The 13,079-nt window shown below is 49.7% G+C and overlaps 1 protein-coding gene across 1 annotated transcript in view; it reads right to left on the bottom strand.

The window, feature by feature from the left end:
- The window catches only part of LOC123491595 (muscle, skeletal receptor tyrosine protein kinase-like), an 83,036-nt gene that overhangs the window by 10,107 nt on the left and 59,850 nt on the right, over positions 1–13,079 (bottom strand). Inside the window, exons 14-15 of the mRNA XM_045222750.1 lie at positions 10,628–10,805; positions 2,024–2,218 (exon numbers count right to left, since the gene is read on the bottom strand). Of these exons, the coding sequence (XP_045078685.1) occupies positions 2,024–2,218; positions 10,628–10,805 (373 nt within the window). The remainder of the gene's footprint in view (positions 1–2,023; positions 2,219–10,627; positions 10,806–13,079) is intronic.

The raw sequence follows: 13,079 nt of genomic DNA, 5'->3' as shown, positions 1-13,079 counted from the left end.
TTGCTTACCTCCCCAATAGATCCACAGATGATGCAATAGGCATCACACTGCACACCGCCCTATCCAAACTGGACAAGAGGAATACCTATGTAAGAATGCTGTTCATTGACTATAGCTCAGCATTCAACACCATAGTACCCTCCAAGCTCATTATTAAGCTTGAGGCCCTGGACTTCCTGACGGGCCACCTCCAGGTGGTGAAGGTAAGAAACATCTCCACTTCGCTGATCCTCAACACTGGGGCCCCACAAGGGTGAGTGCTCAGCCCCCTCCTGTACTCCCTGTTCACCCATGACTGCGTGGCCAAGCACGCCTCCAACTCAATCATCAAGTTTGCAGACGACACAACAGTAGTAGGCTTGATTACCAACAATGATGAGACAGCCTACAGGGAGGAGGTGAGGGCTCTGGGAGTGTGGTGCCAGGAAAATAAGCTCTCACTCAACGTCAATAAAACAAAGGAGATGATCATGGACTTCAGGAAACAGCAGAGGGAGCACCCCCCTATCCACATCGGTGGGACCGCAGTGGAGAAGGTGGAAAGCATCAGGTTCCTTCGCGTACACATCACTGACGAACTGAAATGGTCCACCCACACAGACAGTGTGGTGAAGAAGGCGCAACAGAGCCTCTTCAACCTCAGGAGGCTGAAGAAATGTGGGTTGGCACCTAAAACCCTCACAAACTTTTACAGATGCACAAATGAGAGCATCTCTCTGACACAGCAACCTGACCAAAACACAGTCCTCTCTGACACAGCAATCTGACCATAACACAGTCCTCTCTGACACAGCAACCTGACCAAAACACAGTCCTCTCTGACACAGCAACCTGACCAAAACACAGTCCTCTCTGACACAGCAATCTGACCATAACACAGTCCTCTCTGACACAGCAACCTGACCAAAACACAGTCCTCTCTGACACAGCAACCTGACCAAAACACAGTCCTCTCTGATGCAACAACCTTTGAGAAGGGTTCTCATTTACCCTTTGAATGTAGGTGATATTAATCTTAGTAGAGTCAAAGGGAGTCAACAGAAAGTCAACAGACAGAATCAACAGAGAGTCAACAGAGTGTCAATAGGGAGTCAACAGACAGGGAGTCAACAGACAGGGAGTCAACAAGGAGTCAACAGAGTGTCAATAGGGAGGCAACAGACAGGGAGTCAACAGACAGAGAGTCAACAGACAGAGAGTCAACAGACAGAGAGTCAACAGAGAGTCAACAAAGTGTCAATAGGGAGTCAACAGACAGGGAGTCAACAGACAGGGAGTCAACAGACAGAAAGTCAACAGACAGAGAGTCAACAGACAGGGAGTCAACAAGGAGTCAACAGAGATTCAACTTGGAGTCAACAGAGAGTCAACAGGAAGTCAACAGGGAGTCAACAGACAGAGAGTCAACAGACAGGGAGTCAACATACATGGAGTCAACAGACAGGGAGTCGACAGGGAGTCAACTGAGAGTCAACAGGGAGTCAACAGACAGAGAGTCAACGGAGAGTCAATAGAAAGGGAGTCAACAGAGAGTCAACAGACATGGAGTCAACAGGGAGTTAACAGACAGAGAGTCAACAGACAGAGAGCCAACAGACAGAGAGCCAACAAGGAGTCAACAGAGAGTCAACAGACAGAGAGTCAACATGGAGTCAACAGGGAGTTAACAGACAGAGAGTCAACAGACAGAGAGTCAACTAGGGAGTCAACAAAGAGTCAACAGAGAGTCAACAAGGATTCAACAGGGAGTCAATAGACAGTCAACAGACAGGCAGTCAACAGAGAGTCAACAGAGAGTCAACAGGGAGGAAACAGGGAGTCAACAGACAGAGAGTCAACAGACAGAGAGTCAGCAGGGAATCAACAGAGAGTCAAGAGGGAGTCATCAGGGAGTCAATAAACAGAGAGTCAACAGGGAGTCAACATAGTCAACAGTGAGATAACAGGGAGTCAACAGAAAGTCAGATAATTTCTTGGTACATTTAATGCAATCTCATGTAACATAATCTGATGAGAGTCTCACCTGGCCTGGAAGACCCGTCCGAAGGCCCCCTCTCCGATGTCCCTGACATACTCGATGTTGTTCCTGGGATACTCCAGAGCCAGCAGCTTGGAGTTAAACAGTATGGACAGGCGCTGGTACATGGGGTTGGGGCGGAGGCGGTCCAGCAGCAGATTCTCAGAAGGTAAGGCAGTCAGGGTGGGGGTCTCCATGGCTCTGAGAGAGAGGGATAGGATTATATCGACTCTACACCAACAGGACAGAGCTACAGTTTATACAGTGAGCTCCGAAAGTATTGGGACAAATGACAAATGTTTTGTTGTTTTGGATCTGTAGTCCAGTGCTTTGGATTTGAAATGATACAACGACTATGAGGTTGAAGTGCAGGCTGTCAGCTTTAATTTGAGGGTATTTTCATCCATATCGGGGGAACCGTTTAGCGATTACAGCTTTTTGTAGATAGTCCCCCCATTTTAGGGGACCAAAAGTATTGGGACAAATTCACTTATATGTGTATTAGTAAAAAGTTTAGTATTTGGTCCCATATTCCTAGCACGCAATGACTACATCAAGCTTGTGACTCTACACATTTGTTGGATAGATATTCTGTTTGTTTTGGTTGTGTTTCTAATTATTTTGTGCCCAATAGAAATGAATGGTAGATAGTGTATTGTGACGTCTTGGAGTCACTTTTATTGTAAATAAGAATATAATATGTTTCTAAACACTTCTACATTAATGTGGATGCTACCATAATCCTGAATGAATCGTGAATAATGATGAGTGAGAAAGTTACAGAGGCACAAATATCATACCCCCCCTCAAAAAATGCTAACCTCCCCTGTTATTGTAATAGTGAGAGGTTAGCATTTTATATCATACCCCCAAGACTGTCAAGGGGTGCTGAAGGTGGGTGTGGTGCATGAATCAAGCGCAGGACGCAGAAGCTCAGTCCAAAAGACTTTAGTGCAATATTCACGTAGAAAATAAGCACAATAAGCCCGAAGGCGAAATAACGGCGCACCCAGGCGACAAACAAACGGCGCACTAACATGTGCGAAAAACCTCTCCAAAACACTGGAGGGAAGTACGTAGCTCCAACACAAAACAGAAGAGCAATCACACACAAAGACAAACACACACAACGAGAACTAAATAGGACACTAACGAGGACTAACAAGACACAGGTGTACAACATCAAGACAAAACCAAATGAACATGAAACATAGATCGGTGGCAGCTAGTACTCCGGGGACGACGACCGCGGAGCCTGCCCGAACCAGGAGGAGGAGCAGCCTCGGCCGAAACCGTGACAGTACCCCCCCTTGACGGCGGCTCCAGCCGTGCGCCGACCCGGCCTGGGGGCGACCAGGAGGACGCGGAGCAGGGCGCGCGGGATGGTCGGTGGAACTCCGACAAGAGAGAGTGGGTCTAGGATGTCCCTCCGCGGCACCCAGCACCGCTCCCTCCGGGCCGTACCCCCTCCCACTCCACGAGATACTGGAGACCCCCCATCCGGCGTCTTGAGTCCAAGATGGACCCGAACGGTGTACGCCGGAGCCCCCTCGATGTCCAGTGGGGGCGGAGGAGTCTCCCCTATCTCATTGTCCTGGAGTGGACCAGCTACCACCGGCCTGAGAAGAGACACATGGAACGAGGGGTTAATATTCTTATACTCAACAGGTAGTTGTAACCTATAACACACCTCGTTCAATCTTCTCAGGACTTTAAAGGCCCCCACAAACCGCCGACCCAGCTTCCGGCAGGGCAGGCGGAGGGGTAGGTTTCTGGTAGAGAGCCAGACTCGATCTCCGGGTGCGTACACCGGCCCCTCACTGCGGTGGAGATCGGCGCTCGCCTTGTGACGAAGGACGGCCCGCTGCAGGTGGACGTGGGCAGCGTTCCACGTCTCTTCCGAGCGCCTCATCCAATCATCCACCGCAGGGGCCTCGATCTGGCTCTGCTGCCAAGGTGCCAGAACCGGCTGGTAACCTAACACACATTGGAAGGGGGTTAGGTTGGTAGAGGAGTGGCGGAGAGAGTTCTGGGCCATCTCGGCCCAGGGAATGTACCGTGCCCACTCCTCCGGCCGGCCCTGGCAATACGACCTCAGAAACCTACCCACATCCTGGTTGACACGTTCTACCTGCCCGTTACTCTCCGGGTGGTACCCTGAGGTAAGGCTAACCGAGACCCCCAAACGCTCCATGAACGCTCTCTAAACACGGGAGGTAAACTGGGGGCCTCGATCAGACACTATATCCTCGGGTACCCCGTAATGCCGGAAGACGTGGGTAAATAGGGCCTCAGCGGTCTATAGGGCAATAGGAAGACCCGACATAGGGAGAAGACGACAGGCCTTAGAGAACCGGTCCACAACGACCAGGATGGTGGTATTCCCCTGAGAGAGGGGAAGGTCTGTCACAAAATCCACCGAGAGGTGGGACCATGGTCGTTGTGGAAAGGGCAGGGGTTGTAACTTACCCCTGGGCAGATGTCGGGGCGCCTTACACTGGGCGCACACCGAGCAGGAGGAGACATAAACCCTCACATCCCTAGCCAAAGTGGGCCACCAGTATTTAATGCTAAGGCAATGCACTGTCCGGCCAATACCCGGATGTCCAGAGGAGGGTGACGTGTGAGCCCAGTAAATGAGTCGATCCCGAATCTCGAGCGGACCGTACTTCCGACCCTCAGGACACTGTGGAGGGCTGGGGTCGGTACGCAACGCTCGCTCGATTTCGGCATCGACCTCCCACACCACCGGTGCCACAAGGCAAGACTCCGGTAGTATGGGAGTAGGCTCAACGGACCTCTCCTCCGTGTCATGCCACCGGGACAGCGCATCTGCCTTACCATTCTGGGACCCAGGGATGTACGTGATTTTAAATACGAACCTGGTGAGAAACATACTCCATCGAGCCTGGAGAGGGTTCAGTCTCCTCGTTGCCCGGATGTACTCCAGGTTCCGATGGTCAGTCAAAATGAGGAAAGGGTGTTGAGCCCCCTCAAGCCAATGCCCCCACACCTTAAGGGCTTGAACTACAGCTAACAGCTCCCTGTCCCCAACGTCATAGTTACGCTCCGCCGGGCTGAGCTTTTTTTGAGTAAAAAGCACAGGGGCGGAGTTTAGGTGGCGTGCCGGACCGTTGAGAGAGAACGGCCCCTATACAAGCCTCAGACGCGTCTACCTCAACCTGAAAGGGTAATGCGGGATCCGGATGCGCCAGCACCGAGCCGACGTAAACAGGTCCTTCAGTCTCCTAAAGGCCCTGTCCGCATCAGCTGACCACTGCAGACGCACCGGACCCCCTTTCAGAAGGGACGTGATGGGAGCTGCCACCTGTCCAAAACCCCGGATAAACCTCCGGTAGTAATTCGCAAAGCCCAAGAACTGCTGCACCTCTTTTACAGTGGTTGGAGTTTGCCAATTACGCACAGCGGACACACGATCCACCTCCATTCTCACCCCTGACGCGGACAACCGATAACCCAAAAAGGAGACCGACTCCTGGAAGAACAGACATTTCTCTGCCTTGACATATAGGTCGTGCTCCAATAGCCTCCTCAATACACGACGCACCAGGGTTATATGCTCGGCTCCGGGTAGACGAGTACACCAGAATGTCATCAATGTACACGACCACCCCTTGTCCCTGCATATCCCGGAAAATGTCATCTACGAAGGATTGGAAGACTGATGGAGCATTCATCAACCCATATGGCATGACGAGATATTCGAAATGACCTGACGTGGTACTAAACGCTGTCTTCCATTCGTCGCCCTCCTTAATGCGCACCAAGTTATACGCGCTCCTGAGATCCAATTTTGTGAAAAACCGCGCTCCATGCAATGACTCTGTCATGGTCGCAATCAGAGGGAGTGGATAACTGTATTTCACAGTAATCTGATTGAGACCACGGTAATCAATGCACGGGCGCAACCCTCCATCTTTCTTCTTCACAAAAAAAGAAACTCGAGGAGGCGGGAGAAGTGGAGGGCCGAATGTATCCCTGTCTCAAAGATTCGGCTATGTAAGTCTCCATAGCTTTTCTCTCCTCTTGAGACAAAGGATACACGTGGCTCCGTGGGAGCGCTGCTCCTGCCTGGAGATCAATCGCACAATCCCCCTGTCTATGAGGAGGCAACTGCGTCGCCCTAGTTTTTACTAAACACGAGAGCTAAATCCCCATATTCAGGCGGAAGGTGCAGTGCGGGCACTTGGTTTGGACTTTCCACCGGAAGTCGCCCCCACGGAAACACCCAGACATCGCCCCTCGCACTGAGCAGACCACCCATCGAGAGCCCTCTGTTGCCACGAAATAGCAGGGTTATGGGTGCTTAACCAGGGAATTCCCAGCACCACTGGGTACGCAGGAGAGTCGATCAGATACAGCTGTATAGTCTCTTCATGACCCCCCTGCGCACACATCCTAAGTGGTGCTGTGATCTCCCTAATCAACCCCGACCCCAACGGGCGGCTATCTAAGGCATGAACGGGAAAAGGTTTGTCAACAGGTAGGAGAGGGATCCCTAAATCTAAACAAAACTTCCGATCAACAAAATTCCCAGCTGCGCCTGAATCTACTAGCGCCTTATGCTGGGAATGAGGTGCAACCTGTGGAAAACACACAGGTATACAAAAGTGCGCAACAGAAAGCTCTGGGTAAGTGGGATGTCTACTCACCTGGGAGGCCCCCCCAGTGTGTGGCATGTTGTCTTCTCCCCCGGAGAACCCTCCCCAGCACCTGGCCGCAGTGTGCCCTCCACGACCGCACTTGGTGCAGGAGACAGGCCCCCTTTGGCTCCTCCTCCTCCTTTCTCTAGCGCCGGCACCCCCGAGCTCCATAGGGCTCGGCTCGGAGGTGCCGGAGGGCGGAATGGACGGACCCCCCTCGGGACGTCCACGGGTGGCCAGCAGGGTGTCCAGACGGATGAACATATCGACCAACTGGTCGAAGGTGAGATGGGTATCCCTGCAGGCCAACTCACGTTGAACGTCCTCCCGTAGGCTACATCGAAACTGGTCGATGAGGGCTCGTTCATTCCACCCTGCGTCCGCCGCTAGAGTCCGGAACTCTAGAGCAAACGCCTGTGCGCTCCTCCTCCCCTGTCTCAGGTGGACTAGACGCTCCCCCGCCGCTTTGCCCTCAGGTGGATGGTCGAACACGGCCTTGAAGCGGCGGGAGAACTCGGCGTAGGAGATGGTGTTGGCGTCCATCTTCCTCCACTCGGCGTTAGCCCACTCCAACGCCTTGCCCGTGAGACAGGAGATGAGGGCGGAAACGCTCTCGTGTCCCGAGGGCACCGGGTGTACAGTGGCCAGGTAGAGCTCCACCTGCAGGAGGAACCCCTGACACCCGGCAGCTGTTCCATCATACGCCCTCGGGAGCGAGAGCCGAATCCCCCTGGGTTCCGGACCTGGGACTGGTGGACCGGCCGATGGGGTTGGCAGGGTAGGTGGAGGTGTGGGTACCCCGCCGGCCTCCCATCGGTGCAGGGTGTTGATGACGTCCTGTAGAGCGGTCCCCAGTTGTCGTATCTGGTCGTCTTGGCCGCGAACATGCTCCTCAAGCGACTCAGGCGTAACTGCAGATCCTGCTGATTCCATTTTTGTGTGTGATTCTGTCAAGGGGTGCTGAAGGTGGGTGTGGTGCATGAATCAAGCACAGGACGCAGAAGCTCAGTCCAAAAGACTTTTGTTCAATATTCACGTAGAAAATAGGCACAATAAGCCCGAAGGCGAAATAACGGCGCACACAGGCGACAAACAAACGCCGCACTAACATGTGCGAAAAACCTCTCCAAAACACTGGAGGGAAGTACGTAGCTCCAACACAAAACAGAAGAGCAATCACACACAAAGACAAACACACACAACGAGAACTAAATAGGACACTAACGAGGACTAACAAGACACAGGTGTACAACATCAAGACAAAACCAAACGAACATGAAACATAGATCGGTGGCAGCTAGTACTCCGGGGACGACGACCGCCGAAGCCTGCCCGAACCAGGAGGAGGAGCAGCCTCGGCCGAAACCGTGACAAAGACATGCTAACCTCTCACCATTACAATAACAGGGGAGGTTAGCATTTTATATCATACCCCCAAGACATGCTAACCTCTCACCATTACAATAACAGGGGAGGTTAGCATTTTATATCATACCCCCATGACATGCTAACCTCTCACAATTACAATAAAACCAGAGGTTAGCATTTTTGGGGGGGTATGATATTTTTGCGTCTGTAACTTTCTCACTCATTATTATTCACGATTCATTCAGGATTATCCATAACCATGGTAGCATCCACATGAATTTAGAAGTGTTCAGAAAACATATTATATTCTTATTTAGAGTAAAACAAAATGACAATACATTATTTGCCATTCATTTCTATTGGGCACAAAATAATCAGAAACACAACCAAAACATTTACATTACATTTATGTCATTTAGCAGACACTCTTATCCAGAGCGACTTACAGTTAGTGCATACATTATTTTATTTTTTATATACTGGCCCCCCGTGGGAATCGAACCCACAACCCTGGCGTTGCAAACACCATGCTCTACCAACTGAGCTACATCCCTGCCGGCCATTCCCTCCCCTACCCTGGACGACGCTGGGCCAATTGTGCGCCGCCCCATGGGTCTCCCGGTCGCGGCCGGCTACGACAGAGCCTGGATTCGAACCAGGATCTCTAGTGGCACAGCTAGCACTGCGATGCAGTGCCTTAGACCACTGCAAATGCATCCAACAAATGTGTGGAGTCACAAGCTTGATGTAATCACTGCATGCTATGAATATGGGACCAAATACTTAACTTTTTACTACTTTAATACACATACAGTTGAAGTTGGAAGTTTACATACACTTTGGAGTCATTAAAACTCGTTTTTCAACCACTCCACACATTTCTTGTTAAAAAACTATAGTTTTGGCAAGTCGGTTAGGACATCTACTTTGTGCATGACACAAGTAATTTTTTCAACGATTGTTTACAGACAGATTATTTCGCTTATAATTCACTGTATCACAATTCCAGTGGGTCAGAAGTTTACATAAACTAAGTTGACTGTGCCTTTTAACAGCTTGGAAAATTGACATCATTTGAGTCAATTGGAGATGTACCTGTGGATGTATTTCAAGGCCTACATTCACACTCAGTGCCTCTTTGCTTGACATCATGGGAAAATCAAAAGAAATCAGCCAAGACCTCAGAAAAAAAATTGTAGACCTCCACAATTCTGGTTCATCCTTGGGAGCAATTTCCAAACGCCTGAAGGTACCACGTTCATCTGTACAAACAATAGTACGCAAGTATAAACACCATGGGACCACGCAGCCATCATACCGCTCAGGAAGGAGACGCGTTCTGTCTCCTAGAGATGAACATACTTTGGTACGAAATGTGCAAATCAATCCCAGAACAACAGCAAAGGACCTTGTGAAGATGCTGGAGGAAACAGGTACAAAAGTATCTATATCCACTGCACATGGTGACAAAGATTGTACATTTTGGAGAAATGTCCTCTGGTCTGATGAAACAAAAATAGAACTGTTTGGCCATAATGACCATCGTTATGTTTGGAGGAAAAAGGGGGCTGCTTGGAAGCAGAAGAACACCATTCCAACCGTGAAGCACGGGGGTGGCAGCATCATGCTGTGGAGGTGCTTTGCTGCAGGAGGGACTGGTGCGCTTCACAAAATAGATGGCATCATGAGGAAGGAAAATTATGTGGATATATTGAAGCAACATCTCAAGACATCAGTCAGGAAGTTAAAGCTTGGTCGCAAATGGGTCTTCCAAATGGACAATGACCCCAAGCATACTTCCAAAGTTGTGGCAAAATGGCTTAAGGACAACAAAGTCAAGGTATTGGAATTGCCATCACAAAGCCCTGACCTCAATCCTATAGAAAATGTGTGGGCAGAAATGAAAAAGCATGTGTGAGTAAGGAGGCCTACAAACCTGACTCAATTACACCAGCTCTGTCAGGAGGAATGGGCCAAAATTCACCCAACTTATTGTGGGAAGCTTGTGGAAGGCTACCCGAAACGTTTGACCCAAATTAAACAATTTAAAGGCAATGCTACCAAATACTAATTGAGTGTATGTAAACTTCCGACTTCAACTGTATAAGTGAATTTGTCCCAATACTTTTGGTCCCATAAAATGTGGAGACTGTGTACAAAAAGTGCTGTTATTTCTAAACAGTCCATCCGATATGGATGAAAATACCCTAAAATTAAAGCTAACGGTCTGCACTTTAACCTCACAGTGATTGTATCATTTCAAATCCAAAGTTCTGGAGTACAGAGCCAGAACAACAACATCCCTTTTGGAGCTCTCTGTATATTATACACTATGCAAACAGTAACAGGTCAGAGGGTGAGGCAGTCAGGGTGGGGGTCGGCCCTGGGAGAGACAGGAAGCAGAATAGTACAGTGTCTGCATTCCAATTGTCACCATATTCCCTTTATAGAGCGTTACGGCCGATCTGGTCAACAGGAGAGCACTATGTAGGAAATAGGGTGCCATTTGGGCCGCACACCGTATCAACTCCTCTGAGCAACACTCTTCATTCTCTGACCAACAGGCACTCTGACCAACCTTTTACGGTTCTTCCACATCTTCCTCCTCCTCCTGCACATGAGGATGATGATGGTGAGGAAGGCTGTGGCTGCGAAGGACGCTAGCAGACAGACGATGACGCTCATCGAGTAGGCCGGAGAGACGGAGGGAGGGAGGAGGGGAGGAGTCTGATGAGGGAACGATGTCTTCACTTCTACTGAGGGGACAGAGAGTCAACAGTCTTCACTTCTACTGAGGAGACAGAGAGTCAACAGTCTTCACTTCTACTGAGGGGACAGAGAGTCAACAGTCTTCACTTCTACTGAGGGGACAGAGAGTCAACAGTCTTCACTTCTACTGAGGGGACAGAGAGTCAACAGTCTTCACTTCTACTGAGGGGACAGAGAGTCAACAGTCTTCACTTCTACTGAGGGGACAGAGAGTCAACAGTCTTCACTTCTACTGAGGGGACAGAGAGTCAACAGTCTTCGCTTCTACTGAGGGGACAGAGAGTCAACAGTCTTCACTTCTACTGAGGGGACAGAGAGTCAACAGTCTTCACTTCTACTGAGTGGACAGAGAGTCAACAGTCTTCACTTCTACTGAGGGGACAGAGAGTCAACAGTCTTCACTTCTACTGAGGGGACAGAGAGTCAACAGTCTTCACTTCTACTGAGGGGACAGAGAGTCAGTATGGGCCCTGTTCATACGCTATAAACCTCAGGTTTACATAAATAGACGGTAAACTATTCAGTAGCCTGTATCCCATGATAGGTCCTGGTATAGCCCCTGTCTCCCCTAATCTGATCTCATAATGTGCTGCTACTGCATTTCATCAAATGTTCCCAGTCCAACAACCAATAATACTGTACGCCTCTGGTTTTATGTTTGGTCTGGGCTGCGTTCTCACCTGCAGCGAACCGCGCCACGGTATGAATGGAATCAGACCAAGTTTTTGAGCGAACCACAGTGCGTTGTTTAGCATGCTCCCGAATGCGGATAGAGTGTTCACACCAGTCCAAACTAACCAAACTAAGGGGGAAAAAGTTGTGTGAAAGCCCCCGAGTGTATGAGAAGATGAAGATGAAGATGTCTGTGTGTCCCAAATGGCACCCTATTCCCTATATAGTGCACTACTATTGACCAGAGCCCTATGGCATCCCATTCCCTATATAGTGCACTACTATTGACCAGAGCCCTATGGCATCCCATTCCCTATATAGTGCACTACTATTGACCAGAGCCCTATGGCATCCCATTCCCTATATAGTGCACTACTATTGACCAGAGCCCTATGGCATCCCATTCCCTATATAGTGCACTACTATTGACCAGAGCCCTATGGCATCCCATTCCCTATATAGTGCACTACTATTGACCAGAGCCCTATGGCACCCTATTCCCTATATAGTGCACTACTATTGACCAGAGCCCTATGGCACCCCATTCCCTATATAGTGCACTACTATTGACCAGAGCCCTATGGCATCCCATTCCCTATATAGTGCACTACTATTGACCAGAGAATGGCACCCTATTCCCTATATAGTGCACTACTATTGACCAGAGCCCTATGGCACCCTATTCCCTATATAGTGCACTACTATTGACCAGAGCCCTATGGCACCCCATTCCCTATATAGTGCACTACCATTGACCAGAGCCCTATGGCACCCCATTCCCTATATAGTGCACTACTATTGACCAGAGCCCTATGGCACCCCATTCCCTATATAGTGCACTACTATTGACCAGAGCCCTATGGCATCCCATTCCCTATATAGTGCACTACTATTGACCAGAGCCCTATGGCACCCTATTCCCTATATAGTGCACTACTATTGACCAGAGCCCTATGGCATCCCATTCCCTATATAGTGCACTACTATTGACCAGAGCCCTATGGCATCCCATTCCCTATATAGTGCACTACTATTGACCAGAGCCCTATGGCATCCCATTCCCTATATAGTGCACTACTATTGACCAGAGAATGGCACCCTATTCCCTATATAGTGCACTACTATTGACCAGAGAATGGCACCCTATTCCCTATATAGTGCACTACTATTGACCAGAGAATGGCACCCTATTCCCTATATAGTGCACTACTATTGACCAGAGAATGACACCCTATTCCCTATATAGTGCACTACTATTGACCAGAGAATGGCACCCTATTCCCTATATAGTGCACTACTATTGACCAGAGCCCTATGGCACCCCATTCCCTATATAGTGCACTACTTTAGACCAGAGCCCTATGGCATCCCATTCCCTATATAGTGCACTACTATTGACCAGAGCCCTATGGCACCCCATTCCCTATATAGTGCACTACTTTAGACCAGAGCCCTATGGCATCCCATTCCCTATATAGTGCACTACTTTAGACCAGAGCCCTATGGCATCCCATTCCCTATACAGTGCACTACTTTAGACCAGAGCCCTATGGCACCCTATTCCCTATATAGTGCACTACTATTGACCA

The sequence above is a fragment of the Coregonus clupeaformis genome, chromosome 9 (assembly GCF_020615455.1).
Source record: "Coregonus clupeaformis isolate EN_2021a chromosome 9, ASM2061545v1, whole genome shotgun sequence".
In the NCBI taxonomy this organism is placed as follows: Eukaryota; Metazoa; Chordata; class Actinopteri; order Salmoniformes; family Salmonidae; genus Coregonus; species Coregonus clupeaformis.
This window is presented reverse-complemented; position numbering and strand designations above follow the sequence as displayed.